Raw genomic sequence first — 15,379 nt, 5'->3', positions numbered from 1 at the left:
CAAAAGAGTGTTGCCGGCCGCGGCAATTGCTATCTAATATCTTAAGCACCCGAGCTGCAGCCGGCGGAAACGAAAGGGAAAGGGAGAGGATAGTGAGGAGAAGTATAGAGGGGAGCGACAGCGAGAAAGGACAGGGGAGAGCTTTGTACACTATTTACAAAATACAAAAGTAATCAAGTTCGCGCCGCTCGCGCGCTAAGAGGGCACAGGTCGCTCGCTAGAATCAGGATACGTTCGTACGCCGGCCACCGATTAATTCTTGAGGGGGGAAGGACAAATCAGCCGTGTCCACCCCCGCTTTGTCGGGCTGCTCAGGGGCAAGCGGGCGACGAGTTGGCGCCGCCGCCGCTCGCTGTCTCCTCCGATCCACGGGAGAGCTCAGTGCGGTAGAAGCGCCGCTTTCAGAACCTTCGTCAAAGGGGATTAGCTGCTTTTGTTCACGGCGACGCAGTCTCCAGAGGCGCCCCCACACCAGCGTTCCTTGCGTCTTCTCCGAAAACCAGCGCCTTTGGTCAACGCAGCCCGATGGCGCCTGCCTGGCTCGCCTGTCACCTCTGGCTGGGCCTCAAATCACAACAGCGCCCATGTACTGTGCGTGTCAGTGCATGGTAAAGAGACCCAGGTGGTCGACATTATCCGAAACTCTGTACTACTCCGTCCCTTATAGCCTGAGTCGTTTTGGGGCTCTGAACCCCATAAAAGCACAAAAACAAATTTTCCGACCGAATTAGTTGCGGGTGTCCCTTCCCCTCGGAAGTCGCGCGGCGTTCCTTACACCCCAAAAGTGCGCATTCGTGGATATTGTGGCAAGTAAGCCCTTGCACATGTGCGCGCCTCTGTGTTTGTGCTTCGGTGTTTTTAGTGGCGGGTTGTCAACGAAGGTGAGAACAACCAAGACAGCGGACGAGAAAACGACGAGCGGCGAGCAGTGTGTGTGCGGTTGCTCGACTGTGCGGATGCGCGAGCAAGATGGAGCGAGGTGTATGAAGCTGCGAGCGTGCATTTATCTTGTAAATAAGTTTTCGTTGTATATAGTCATCTTTTGTTTTCAACGTACTCGTTCAACCATTTTTCCAATCAATATATATGATGACTGTGCACTGAGAGCGTGTAATGAAGCACAGAAATGAATTTATCACCCGTGTAACTACGCAATTCGCCCAGAAAAATCCGAGGCGCCTACAGTTGCTGTTCAAGGAAGACTGACTGAGTGACTGTAGTTGCGTGTTTGTGAACATATTGCGCTGTGTGCTGGTCATCAATTCGGGTGAGTCGAGAACCCGTATGCAGTAAGACTGAGCACTTCGAGTATTGATAGTATCTTTTTGCATTTTTATTAATTTTAATTGTTTCTTTGTTGATAAACTCCAATGTATCTCTACAATCCGCGCTTTAATTTGCTGCTTGTAATTTTCTTTCATGTGTGTATTTTACTTATTTTTTATTTATATATAAATAAATAAATTTACTCCGCAAATAGTGCCTTTTCGCTACGAATATACCCCCCCCCCCTCCGGCGCCAACAACCAATGGGCCCCCCCCTGAAAAAAATTCTGCGGACGCCCTTGGTTGTGCGCCTCCTTCCCGAACACAAAATGGCACTTAACAACAGCAGGACACATTGCTGTGTTGTAGGATGCAATAATACATATATAAATTCGCCTCGGACAAGGTTTTATGGATTTCCAACGCGACATTGAGAGACGGCCCACCCTTCGCGACGGGCAACACACGCGCGCGGTTTCTGGTCAAACAATGGTCAAACCCGTGCGGAAGACGCTTACTTGACTCATGCATTACCTCCTAGACAGGTTTTTGACCCATGGCAAATTCAGCAGACTCGGAGGAATGCTACTGGGAATCCTTCCCGCTTCTTGCATCCACGATTTCCGGTCATTGACTTGGCTGTCAACAATATGTGGGCTTAAAAAGCCACGCCGAAACTCCCCGCAGTCACACCTTACGAAGAAGCCCAACTTTTGCGCTGCAAAGAATCGTTTACCTTAGTTCCAGCTACGCGCAGAATCCTTGCTCGCTACCACTGCGCCTTGTTGTCCAGCGTCTTTTTCGACAGTAAAGGCACGTTTTAAGCGGCAACGGCAACATGTTCCTGATAATTCTTGGCCTCCACGTCTGAACGACTGGGTGATGATTTAATACAATAATCACATATCCTAATGTCGAAGAGTAAGGACACTTTTACTAAATGCGTAGAAATTAAACAAACCTTGCAATGAAATTTCGCTTTTTGAGCACACGCTCCAATTTGTGCAAGAATCCTGCATGAAATAGCCGGGATACTTCTTTTTTGCAGAATGCCAGTCAAAAAGTTTTATATTTCCTGCGGCAGTTTCAGTGCGCACAGGCGCTTCGCTGCAGCTTGCATTCTCTTCTGCTTGCAAAAGCTCGTTCATTTGACATCAATATCACCAAAATACTGACGCACAAGTTGTAGCGATAATGGCCTGGCAGTTGCTGAAAAAGAGAAAATATGAGTGGCAGATTACGCAATGGGCACATATCATTTCAAGGCGTAGTTTGAACAGGGTATTCCACATCGAACACCGAAGGTACGGCAAACGAGAATGTTATGAAGTCAGGTTTGCGCCGTTCGCTCAGAAACTGGAGTTTTCTAATTACCTTCAATGTTGTGCCGCCTGGCCGTCTTTGAAAGTTCAGGGTAAGCCTTTCTAATGCAGGAACACCCCAGGCTTGCGGGCGGCTCGTTTTGGAGAGCGTTTCACATCGCTCCAAAAACACAGCAACGGCAGCAGCGGGTTTACATTTGCCTGCCTTGCAACTGCAGCTCGCGGCAACAAGCTATCTACTGGAAGATAGCTACATAAAAAAAACTCAGTGAGAGTGCAGCGCTGACAGGCATTATATAGAAATATTTCTTAGCGTTAATTTGATCGTTTTCGATGGCGCAGTGATGCTTGTCTGCGCAATGCACCGAGCTGCTACTTCGCTCCCGTCGCACGACTCCACCTCTTTCACATTGTGTACATGGCCTGCTTCAAAAAGCTTCGTTCCTTTCCTGACGTTCGCTCCTCGAAAGAATTTTTCAGCCTCATGAATGAATAGGTCGAAATCCCGCCTCCACGAACAGCGGCAGCCACTAGCAGACGCCATCCCTTCGCAGTCGCGGGGCGAGCCTTCCTGACAGGGACGAGGAACTGGCCGCGCGGGGGAGCTGAACGCAGCCTCGACGGTGGCGGTGCCTGGCGGGTGCAGGGTGCCTATACCGCGTGTTCCGTATTTATCTGTCCCTGTTACGAAAAATTCCGCTGCGCAATCTACTGAACTATATGGGCTCAAAACGCCGACTACAAGGTACCTTATGATGGTCTTCGTCTTTCGATAAGTAATTTAACACCTAAAATTGCCTGCATTTTCGGGAATCGGCGAAAAACTGCATTCAGCTGCGGCAGAACTTTTCGTCCAAGCGAGCAAAGAAGCCACTTTGACAGGTTGCGCCATCTGGCGAGCGGTGAGGCAACCGATGTCACGGCTTGGGGCTGGAATGCGCACCTCGCGCGGTTTCTTGGGATGTGCGTGTCGTCTGCTCCTTGAAATTAACACCGCTCGCCAGATGGCGCAGTCTGTCAGACTGGCTTCTTTGCTCGCCTGGACGAAAAGTTCTGCCGCAGCCGAATGCAGTTTTTCGCCGATTCCTGAAAATGTAGGCAAGTTTAGATGTTAAATTACATATCGAAAGACGAAGACTATCATAAGCTACCTTGTAGTCGGCGTTTCAGCCCATACAGTCCAGTATTTTGCACAGGAGAATTTTTTCTAACACGGACAGATAAATACGGAACAGGCGGTATGCATGTGCTGAACGTGTTTTACGAAGTGTGCGCGATACGGGAGCGTATGGTCTTCATTGCGTTTGGCGCAGTGCAAAAGTGGATATGCTTTGCAAAACGCTTGACTGAAACATGTCCTTTATTAAAAGCCCTCACGAGCACATTGCTCGAGACATCTCTGCGGGCATATATATGTGGCGCGTCGACCAAGTGCCGATTCTGTCGTCGCCAACTGTTGTACAGCTTCATGCTCGGGCCTTCTGCCACATATGCTCAAAATATCTGAGAAGTACCGCAGGCATGCGCCTCCTCGCGTCTGGCTCATTTAAAAAAAAAAGATAAAAATGAGCTCTAGCCCATGACCGTCATGCAAACACACGCGGAACGTGAGGCGCCGATACGCAGGGCTTTATTGTAGCGCCTTTCATCCCAGTGCCAGTTCTCTGCTTTAAAGCTGTATTATTACAGAAACGATACGCAGCTAAATTTATACAGTGCACCCGCTTGTTCTAGGACGTTAAACAAGCTGATATGCGCTTTTGCCGAGATTATGCGTTCCTTGCCCGCAGCAAAAGCCGGCGGCCGACAGACTACAGTTGAACGAACGTATCCCGATTCTTTTCTGCTTACAGCTTACAGGAAGCAGGTTACGAGCGTAGAAATCGCAACGACCACGGCAGAGTCCACCAGGGTCGATCGTCGCCGGTCGTAGTAAAAAGCAAACACGCAATAATCCGAGAGTACGGCTTGTCGTTTGATAAACAACGCACGGGCAGTTTTTCGGTCCTATGTGGTGTCGACTGAAACACGTTAGATTGCGATTGCTCATCGCATGCTTTTGAGGATTTCTTGAAGCTCAGTGCACCGAAGGCACACGCTCGCGTTGTCGTTGCCGATCTATAATATAGATACGAGTGCGAGCTTGATCAGCTGCATGTTCTGCAGTCTGCGGCACGCAGCCCCCCTCAATAACTGCAAGTCGTTGTTTTCGATACCAAGCAGCCTATTTCTACCGTACGCGTGCGTAGCAATGAGACGCAGAACGCGAAGCTAGAGAGAGCATCTGCCCTCCGTGATCCGCGACTTGCTTGCCGCCGTGATTGCCGGTCCGCTGGCTCCGGTGGCCGCCAGCCCACGTGACCATGATGCGTTTTCCTGTCAGAGACGAACTTGCGGGCAGGCAGCGAGCGCTAACCAAGTGAAAGCGAGACACGCTTTCCAGGGGACGGACAAACAGCTGATGGACAGGCTCAGGGACATTTACATAGGGGACGCGACAGAAGTACGACAGGCAGAATATGGAGGAGCGGAAAACGAAGATCTAGACGCGGACGTTACGGTAACGGAGATCAGAGCAGCTATCGCTGAGCTAAAAACTCGCTCGGCCCCTGGCCCGGATAAAATATCCAATGTCATGCTCAGGAATCTAGACAACGACTCGATAGATGCAATTGCGCGGTACATGAACAAAGTATGGACGGAAGGTAAATTGCCAGAGGAATGGAAGCAGGCAGAGGTTGTTCTCATCCCCAAGCCGGGAAAAGAACCAAAATTGGAAAACCTAAGACCGATCTCGCTGACGTCTTGCGTGGGGAAACTCATGGAGCACGTAGTGCAAACGAGGTTAACGAGATACATGGAAGATGGAAACCTATGGCCGCACGAGATGGTGGGCTTTAGACCTATAAGCTCAGCACGCAGGATGTAATGCTCAGACTCAAACATGACATTGTAGACAAGAAAGGATTAGATGCCAAGGTGATCCTAGGTCTTGACCTCACGAAGGCCTTCGACAACGTCCGACACGAGGCGGTGCTCAGAGGTCTGGAGGAGGTAAACGTGGGCAAGAGAACATACGAGTACATCAAGGACTTTCTCCAAGGGAGGAAGGCGGTGATTAAATTCCACGACGCAGAGTCCCCCGGCATAAGGCTGGGCAGCAAAGGTACCCCGCTAGGCGCCGTACTGTCCCCCTTCTTATTCAACATAGCGATGAGAGGTCTCCCGGCCATGCTGAACAAGATCCCTGATCTAAAATTCAGCATGTACGCGGACGTACGACATAAACATGTGGATGAATAACGGAAGCGACGCGGGAATTGAGTGGAGTCTTCAAAGGGCAGCAGACGTAGTGGTGAAGTACGCAGCCGAAAGAGGCCTGGCGTGCTCACCGCAGAAGTCGGAGCTCTTCATGTACAATAGCGACAGCAGGAAGAGAGACGTAGAAATTAAAGTGGTGGTGGGAGGCCTGGAGGTGCCCAGGGTCGAGGAAATGAGGATCCTAGGCATGTTTATCAACAAGAAAGGCAACAACACCAATACCATAAAGAAATTAGCCACATATGCAGACCAAGTGGTAGGCATATTCAGGAGGGTAGCGGTAAAAGGGCGAGGACTAAAAGAAAGGAATCTCCTGAGAATGTCGCAGGCGTACGTAATAAAAAGTCGGATCTGCTACGCGACGCCGTACCTAAACATGAACAAGGCAGAAATAGAGAAGGTAGACAGAATATTGAGGAAATGCGCCAAGCGAGCTCTGGGACTTCCGATATCTACGTCGACGGAGCGGCTTGAAAAAATGGGGGTACACAACAGATGGGTTGAGCTGGCAGAGGGGGTGAGAATATCCCAATTAGAACGGCTCGGCCAGTCTGAAACGGGCAGGACAATACTCGAATGGGTACATAGGAATCCGGCCAGAAAGTAGCACGCACAAGATGGTAAACATCCCGGCAGGAATCAGGGCCAAGATATGCGTCCCACCTATGCCGCGGAACATGCACCCCGTGTATAACAAGGAAAGGCGAGAACATAGGGCTAAGGCCTACGAGAGGAAGATGAAGGAGCGACCGGCAGACCAGGTGGCGTACGTAGACGCGGCGTGCGGACAGCACGGGGCGGCTGTATCCGCTGTGGTCGACGGGGCAGGAGTACCAACGGTAGCGGCTTCGAGCCGCACGAGAGATGCCAATGAGGCGGAAGAGTTGGCGACAGCGCTCGCTTGCGTCGGTACCAAGGCCGCGACGATTTTAAGTGACAACAAAACTGCAGTACGAAACTTCGCGAAAGGAAGAATCTCGGAAGAGGCCAAACACGTCCTCGAGGCGAGGCCGATAGAACGTAACATAGAGATAATATGGATCCCAGCGCATGAGTCTATTGCAGGAAATGAGGCTGCACACGAGCTTGCCCGAGCTCTCTATCACCGGGCGGCCGCAGAGCAGCCCTCCCGCATTGACATGAAAGATAGCCTAATTTCATATCACGAGATCACGGAACATTATAAGCCGAGCAGAAGGGTCTATCCGCCGCCCGACCGCTCCCTCGCAAAAGAGGAGGCAATTGCGTGGAGAAGATTGCAAGGGGGGAATCATATAAGCCCCTTCTGGGTATACATAACAATCTCCAAAGAGGAGAAAGACCAGTATTGTATAACGTGCGGGGAGAGGGGCACTCTCGACCATATGGGAATGTGCTGGAAGCCCGGGCGCCGAGCAAAAGATAGAAGATAGAGAAGCCTGGGAGACCTTGCTGCGGAGCGAGGACCCCGCTAAGCAGCAACAAGCCATCCGCCTGGCGGCTGAGGCCGTGAAGCGACAATATGTCTTCACCAGACCTTAGCTAGCGAGGCTCCTAAGTAGGGCTCCCTTAGGCCTGCGTGCCGGGGGGTCCAAAAAGGAGTCTCATTTCGGTGGAAATAAACGTTTTGATGATGATGATGACGAACTTGCGGGCATAGAGTTAATAGCTTGCGGCCCGGGCTGCCCGAGCGCGGTTAATCGAAGAGGCCCAGTGCTGGCGTCGAACCATACCGAAACTGCCAATACAAAATCGTTTGTATATAATTATTTACCCTGCGCACCAGTTTTCTTAGCTCATTCTCATGATTACTAGACCCGTAGCTAGGCCTCTTTCAAGGCAAAAAAACAGACACACAAAAACATCGTCTCTGTACCCTTTTGAAATATAAAAGAATATAATATTGAAGCAGCATATATGTGGATGTATTTGCGTTTTTCAGTGGGCTCGGCTCGCAGAGGACTATGCACGCTGTTTAAGCATGTACGCCGTCAAGCCCACCGAAACACCCCTCCCTCCCGCAATAGATTGCTCACGGCACCCCAGTTTCCAGGTTTCCACACCACTGAGAGAGGCCGCACGCCCCTCTGAGCGGCATTCTTCTTCCATTTCATTTTCACAAACTTCGTCCTCATACGAATGCAGTTTGGAAGTTGAGAAAGATCAGCCAGTGGCTGCATGCTCGACTTGTTCGAGTTTCGTTCTCGTCTTCCTCGTGCATGCATTCGGTCGAAGGCGCGCCATGCGGAGAACAACGTGCTTGGCTTCTAGGAGCAGTGCCAGGCCCGGGTCCGGAGACAGGAGGCCGTCCCGGGGCGGTCTGCAGGTCGCCGCCGGCAGGACTACGCGCGCTGGAGCAGCTGACGACGACCATGGACACCGTGGGAACGGAACGAGCCAGCTGCGAACATCGCACAGGTGAGCGCGGCTCCACTCCCCTCTAGTGTTTTCAAGGCCACTGCAGTGTCGTCGGCTGCGCACCCTCGCAGGAAACCGCTGTTCTGCGAGGCGGTATGCTGATAGAGTACCGAAAGCACGCAGCGCTGGAATCCGCCTCCCTCGTTCTATAGCGCACCAGCGACGTCTCTTCGAACAGCAGTGCAGCCGGCAAGTGAGCCAACATCCGCGCCAAATATTTGTGGCACTGGATTTCGCTGCTCGGATTAATTGAAGCTTAATTTCCCTCGCAAACTGTCACCTCGTTCGCAGCGGAAGCGCTCCGGATTAGCCGAGGCCGCCTGGGAGAACCGTCGACGTGCACGGCGATACCTGGCCACGTGGGCATTCCTGGCGAACACCTCGAATCCGCCGCCATCACCTCCGAGTCATGGGCCGTGACCGCTGTCTGCCCGTGAGCGAGCACGCTGGTCGCGGCGGGTGAGCAGCAGTATAGTATATTTCTAGGCACTATAGCAGCAGTGGGCCTCTCTTCTTCGGGATTGTTGTTGGCTTTGCGCAGCGCCCCCGCCACAGTGCCATGCGCTGATCGCACTTTGAAACATTTTGACGACGGACGCATTTATGGCTGAGAAAATTCAATTTAATTTTTTTTTTCCGGCAGGTCGATTCAAACTCGTGATGTCAGCGCTGAAACGGACTGGGCGTATTCGATTTTCAGTCCCATGACTGTCCGGAATATTCCGGAGCCCTCCACTGCAGCACCACTTTCTCTCTTTCGTCTTTCACCCCTCCTTCCTCCTTTCCCTTACCGCGCGGTTCAGGTGTCCACCGAGATATGTGAGCAAGGTACTGCGCCGTTTCCTTTCCTCAAAAAAAAAAAACAACTTACAAAAAAATTGGCTTTGGCTTAGGTAAGGTTCTCCTGTGACGTCCCTCGGTTCTGCGCATGCGCAGCTGGGGCTAATTCTGATCACGGAGCATACGCCAGAGAGTTTGACTTAGTGAAGCTTTTCGCTTCAAAAACCAATTTACCTGTCTGGACTACTTGCGGACTCGAGTCCGGCGAACGATTTTCTCGGGCATCTCGTAAGCTCCGCCCACCAGACACAAAGCCACCTGCATCGCCATAGCAACTCTGCCCGGAAAGTGAAGCTCCGCGCTGGCAGCCATATTGAGTTAGACTCTGTGCATTCTGAGTACTTTTCGTGCTCCTGGAGGACGATATCGTGCGTTAAGGCCGTCCTGAACTGCGCCCAACCTGCGCGCTTGGCGAAGAGTTTGAGCTGTAGCCGTGACTTCTTTCGGCCCGCGGCCGGAGATGGGGGAGGCGGTAGATTTGTAGTTGTTTTCTACTAGGGCATAAATAATATCCGTAATTCGAGGGGGAGGGGGGCAACCGCCCCCCTTGCCCCCCCTTCCGGACGCCCATAATCGTGATCGAACGCACAGCGTTGCTTCTGCCTCGTAGTGACCATGGCTTGCGTCGTCTGCTAGCAGATGGCCTGGTATGGCAACCGAGGGGGAGCCTGGCTCCGGCGGCGAGCCCGCAAGCAACACCTGCAAGTAGGTCATGTGACCATTACGGCATTTCCTGTCAGAACGGAAGCCGAGACATGTCAGCAAGTCGTCCGGCTGGAAAATCGAAACTGCCTACTGGTTGCCGCCGTTTTGACGTGAATGGCAGTGTAACCTAGACTCTAGTACCCCCGCCCAAAAATATGTGTCGACGCATGCAGTTTACTTGCAAAATCGGTTTGTGACGGCGACATCTGTATTTCGTGTTTGGTACTTTCTAGCGTATAAAAGCTCCTCTTCGGCGAGAGTGGTATATTTGTGATTGCAACGCGTTACCATCTCAATACAGGCCAACCTCAATTTGTCCTCGGTGTATTTCGTGCTCTCTTCCACAGTTTGAAGTGAGTTCAGGTTAAGACCGTTACAAATGCGTTCGTGGTGATGTGAATTGATCGTATCATCGCAAACGTGCAACACACTTTAAGTCCCGTTACACAGCAGAGGTAGAAAATATTTTTTTTTTCTTTTCAGCGGACAGCGAACCTAGCTCATGTAATGTTCTACCGACGCCACCAAGTGCCAACCTGCCCGACGGAAGAGAGGTGCTAGAAGCCCAGCCCACACGCCGCAAACAACAGCTCCAGGTCGTGGACATTGACGCTCAGTGCGAAGTGCGCAAGACGCGTGCAGAATAAATTGAGAAAGCGGCGAGCACTCGACGACGGGCATCAAGATCGCCAAGGAAGAACGCTAACCAAAGCAGCCCGGCCGAATGAGTCTCGGGACCCTCCCGTTTGTGTCTGACTTTGTCTCCATCTCTGTCGAAAGCAATGGAAGCGCTTCTATCCTGGTTGCCAGCTACTTGTTTGCTCCCGCCAAAAGCGCTGCAAATGCGCTGCGGGCACACGGGTCGAGGCGTGCTTGTAAAGGCGCGTGGCTCCGTGGAGAGGGTACGCACGCGCATGCAAGGCGACGAAAGCGTCCAGCGCGCGCCCAGCAGAATAGATGGCGACGAAGTGAGGGGTATATAAGGCGCGGAAAATTTTTCAGGAGTTCTACGTGGCACTAGATTCGGAACAGTCAACTCCACGTTCTTTTTGCCTCTTCGTTCTCCTTTGTTCTCGGCCTTTCGCTACGTGGCGTTCGATCATGCATCCCTGCGAAGGCTGCGAGTTTCAGCTACCCTCTAGCTCCAAAGACTCTACGATGCTAGCGGTGCGGTTCCCCAAGAAGCTATGGAAGATCGTGAACGAATGCAAGTCTGGAGCTATTTCCTGGTCCGCCGATGGCAAGGCTGTAGTGATAGAGTACGCAAAGTTCCAGACACAGTACCTGAACAGACGGCAAGGCTTCAGGACCAACAACATCGACAGCTTCATAAGGCAACTCAATCTGTACGGGTTCCGCAAAGTCCGCCCTCACTACAAAGTGATTTGTGCCAGCCAGCATGACGGTTCCGATGTGCACGTGTTCTGGAACGAGTTCTTCCTCCGAGGCCGGCCTGACCTGCTGTCACGGGTGACTCGCAAGGGCGGAGAGACCAGGCCGAGATCTCTGCTGCACGCAGACGACGGTTGCTCGGCAAAGCTGCCGCCGCACCACAACGGCCACCCGGTCCGCGGTCTTTGTGCTCAGGTGAGCTGACCTTCAATGCTACGCGGCGCGTGCAGGCTGTTCTTTTTAACACGTCACTGTGAGGGTGCCTGCGTTCCACAGACACATCCCTTGTGCCCTCGATGTTGCAGGCATATTCTTGCAGCGGATTTTTTTTTTTCTGCACCCAAGAAAGCGACAGCACCTTGTCGAACATTCGTCCAGGCTTTCATTATTCGTCCCGGCTGTCTAACCGCGGCGGAAAACAGAATTCTGCCACGAGCGTTCGACACCTCGACATTTTTTGTTAAGCTGGGTGCAACTTCTGCATCGTGGCTTTACAGGTCTCGGGAGCTTGCCGCGTTACCGAACGCGTTAATGGCACTCAGCCTTAAACGTGACACGACGCGCTATGAAGCATAATGACGCGGCCAAACGCACATTAGACCTGCTCATTACAGGCATTACGTGGCATACGAGAGCACGCGCTATGGGGGAGGGAGAGCCTTTTTGGGGCCGATTTTGTCTCTCGTTCGTGGCACGCGCTGCCTCTGCCACCCGGCGCTCGCTCTCGCAGCAGCGCGTGGGGCCATGACCGTGATGCTGCCTGTCGTTGCTTTTTCGACAGTCGCTCGTCAAGTTACAGCTCGTGCTCCATTCTATATGAATTTGTTGCCGGCCTCTGATCTTTTTGCTTTTTGAAATTTTATCTTCCTAACCTACAACTGCGGCGCGTGGAGCATTCACTTCGGTTTACAAATTGCTTTTTAAGGCGGCAGCCTTTAATTCCTCATCGTTGTAAGCAGTAGTTGTCGACAGAAATGTCACGCTTTTCAATTGGTCGAAATGGTCGTGACGTCAGAGTGCGCGAATTTCGAACGCGCTAATTGTACTTTGGCTAGTAACCATGCAATAGACGATATGCGAAATTGCTTGGCGGTCTGGCAACACCGCGCCCACAACTTCCGGTTTCCATCTTGGCTCGGTCGAGCTCGTCGAGCTGGTGCATCGTTTGCTATGCGTACTTTCTTCTTGCGAGTGGAATTTCAACAGGCAAGCTTCAGCTGCTGCGTTGTTTTCACAGCTGATCTTTGACCAAATGTAGGTGCTTTCAATAAGCGCCTCACCGCGTCCTCAGCTTCGCTTGAAGTCTGGCGCTGATGATCGCAATAATCGGCACTCGGAAGTGGGTTGGAAAGTCGAACCGTGACCGTGTGCTGTTGTCGTTTTAATGCTCGCATTAAAGCACCAGTTCAAGCATCACGCATTATCATGGCTATTTTATTCCCAGGTGGACGCGAATTCATCTGGTAGGGCAGCGAGCGGTTATTTTGCGGTGAGTGCGCACGTGTGTTGACAAACTTCTGTGACAGTGCGAACTTTCGTTCGCTCCGACGCCAGGAGCTTCGTGCATTGCAGTATAATCACACAAGACCCTCGACCAGCTGCGTAATTCGATTCCTTTACTGTAATGTGCAATGCGCATCCGCGGTTTTCAACGTCACCGTTTCAGAGCCCGGCGTCGGTTGATTTTCGCCACAATTCATTGAAACCGCGTCCTGCTCGCAGTCAGTCAGTCGACATTAACTAGAGGAAGGTAGGCATGCACATATAATTCAAAATATTGTGAGCAAAGACGCAGCTTTTTTTTTTTTTTTCAGATAAGCACTGAGCCACCGCGGCGGCTTGATTAGAGTAAGATGCTACAGCTGTAGGTACATGCACGGACTCGATACGCTGGTCAAGCTGTGTGTGCAGGGGCGAAATTAGCATATGTTCGGTTGCTTCCGAAACTTTATTAACTTACTCCCAAACTTGGACAAATGGCTTTGTTGCGAAGCAAGCTGTTGGAGCTTGCCACAACGATAATAAAATCTGATGGTCTGAAGCGTTTTCAGAGCACTGTTGCACGTACTTTCTAGCTTAGAAATGTGTCCCTCCTTCATAATAAAGTAGCTATATTATTCGCTTTTTTTTTAGATTTTCGTCGCTGCAGATATCGAAGGTATAGGAATCCTCAAGAAATAAAGCATTCGCACCTCAGTTTTTATACGTAGGGTGTATTGCTTCACAAAGGCTCCTTAACGCGCAAAACATATGCGCATGGTCCAGAGAGTTTGCTCGCCCTTCTAAAACTAATTGAACACGGGAAAAACTTAACTGAACACGTAGCAAACTAAGCAGTAATCGGCATATGGTTCTTCGAGTGAACTTATTTCGCCACGGCACGAGTGATTGGCCCGCTCAAAAAATTACCTTCTCTATTACGTTGTTCAAGTATACGCGTCTATATGTATTCACGCCCGACCGGAGAGTTGATAAATGCTCGAAATCGGCTTCTAATTTTGATCAGAGACAACAAAGGTTGTGGTCTTTATCTTAATTTAAACGCAAATCACCTTGAGAGATTTGTCAAAAATCAGCGCAGAAAGCGAAAGCTGCGCACTGATCCGCGTGCTGACACATGATACTTCGCATGGCGTTTTGTGTTACTAAAACGTTGGGACGGAGTAAAAAAAAAAATAGGAAAGCGAAAAGCTGGAACGCACCTAGTTCCGGCACGCATCATAGTGTCTTTTCACAGTGGAGAGGGTAGCGCAACACTGCATCGGCATTTTACTTTTCAAACGAAGCGCAGCCGTTTTAACCCAACGCTGGGCAGCGGTTTCGTTTTCTTTACTGTGCCAACATGGAGGACTTAGTTCTCGGAGCGCCGAGAGATGGCGCTGCGCATTTCTCATATCGTCTATTAAAGGGATGGTATAGTGATGCTCCAAGTAAGTGGGATTGAGGTTAGTTAATAGCTTAATTAACCAAGTAGCCTAGTTAACCTTTCTAGTCAGACCAGATAAATAAATAAAACCGAGTAGGAAATTGGTCGAGTTGGGGAATCGAACCAGGGCCTCCGGAGTGCGAGACGAGCTCGCTACCACTCCGCCATCCAGCTCGATGGTTTGGAATGGACAAAGGCGCGTCTGGTAAATACGGTGTCTTCGTTCACTCCCATCTTCCTCCCTTCCCGTTACGGCGAGGTGTCCACCGAGATATGCGAGACAGATACATTTCATTTCCTCAAAAATCAATTTACGGACGAGCAAGGAGTAGAGCCGAACGGGCGATGGCGTTCTGTGGACTCCCTGGCAGCGTTTCAAGACACATCAGTGACACAACCAGCACCACCGCGCTTAGACTCGCCGCACTTTAAGTCAACAAAGCACCCCCCTCAATTTTTTTTTTGGCTTGGACACGTTAATTTTTCTGCCCTGATCTGAAAGCAGCTGCACAGTCGAGCTAAGATGAGGCGCTCAATTTGGACTTGAGTGCGTTGGATTTTAGCCTGAATTTGACCCGAAGCGCGGCGATGTGTACGAGCCGGCATTGTACTCGGCGTCGAAGGCAGCTGCCACGAGCCACGGCCGGTCAGCAGAGGCGCTGGCGTGCACGAGTGTGCTCCTCTCACGCGCTCACGCTACCGCAGCCCTGCTGACGGCAGGCATTTCCCCTTCGAACGAAAACGCTTTGTGAACATGAGAGCAAACTGAGTGCTAAACAGGCGTTCCGCAGCGGACTTATGCTTTAGTCTCAGCCAGCTGAAACCTGCAATTTAGTTTAATTTTTATTTTTTAAATCCTTAACCTTGAACGCTGCACGTGCCGTATTAGAATAAAGTAAGAGTTCGAGCGAGATCGAATTCGTTTTTTAGCTGAAATTTTACTTGAAATTAATTGCGTTGAATCTGCACACAAAGCAGATGTGTGCCCCTCTGAGCTGCATGAAATTCAACGAACCTGAATTTTTTTTAACCTTTGTATTTTTTCCCGGAAAAGTTGGTTATCGGCATGCAGCAATGTATTAACCGTGACCGCTCATTATGAATTTGAACTCGCGCGAGATAGAGTTTGTTTCCTTAGCCTTAATTTCGTCTTTGAATTTGTTGTTGAACGTTCGTTATATGATGCGTTAAGGTTAGATTTAAATCTGAG

General features: G+C 50.9%; 1 protein-coding gene across 3 annotated transcripts in view; it reads left to right on the top strand.

Moving 5' to 3' along the window:
* LOC149351175 (uncharacterized) overlaps nucleotides 1-15,379 on the top strand; it is a 111,977-nt gene that overhangs the window by 83,162 nt on the left and 13,436 nt on the right. The window contains exons 2-4 of one of the 3 annotated variants that reach the window (XM_089580463.1): nucleotides 8,160-8,306; nucleotides 8,378-8,765; nucleotides 10,335-11,438. In XM_089580463.1, the coding sequence (XP_089436589.1) occupies nucleotides 10,953-11,438 (486 nt within the window). In that variant the 5' untranslated portion in view covers nucleotides 8,160-8,306; nucleotides 8,378-8,765; nucleotides 10,335-10,952. Of the gene's footprint in view, nucleotides 1-8,159; nucleotides 8,766-10,334; nucleotides 11,439-15,379 lie in introns of all 3 variants that reach the window. The other 2 variants (XM_089580464.1, XM_089580465.1) reach the window with 2 other exon arrangements.

Source organism: Amblyomma mixtum, chromosome 3, assembly GCF_055824585.1.
Source record: "Amblyomma mixtum isolate Tamu chromosome 3, ASM5582458v1, whole genome shotgun sequence".
NCBI classification, from domain to species: domain Eukaryota; kingdom Metazoa; phylum Arthropoda; class Arachnida; order Ixodida; family Ixodidae; genus Amblyomma; species Amblyomma mixtum.
Note: the sequence above shows the minus strand (reverse complement) of the source record. Positions and strands in the feature narration are given on the sequence as shown.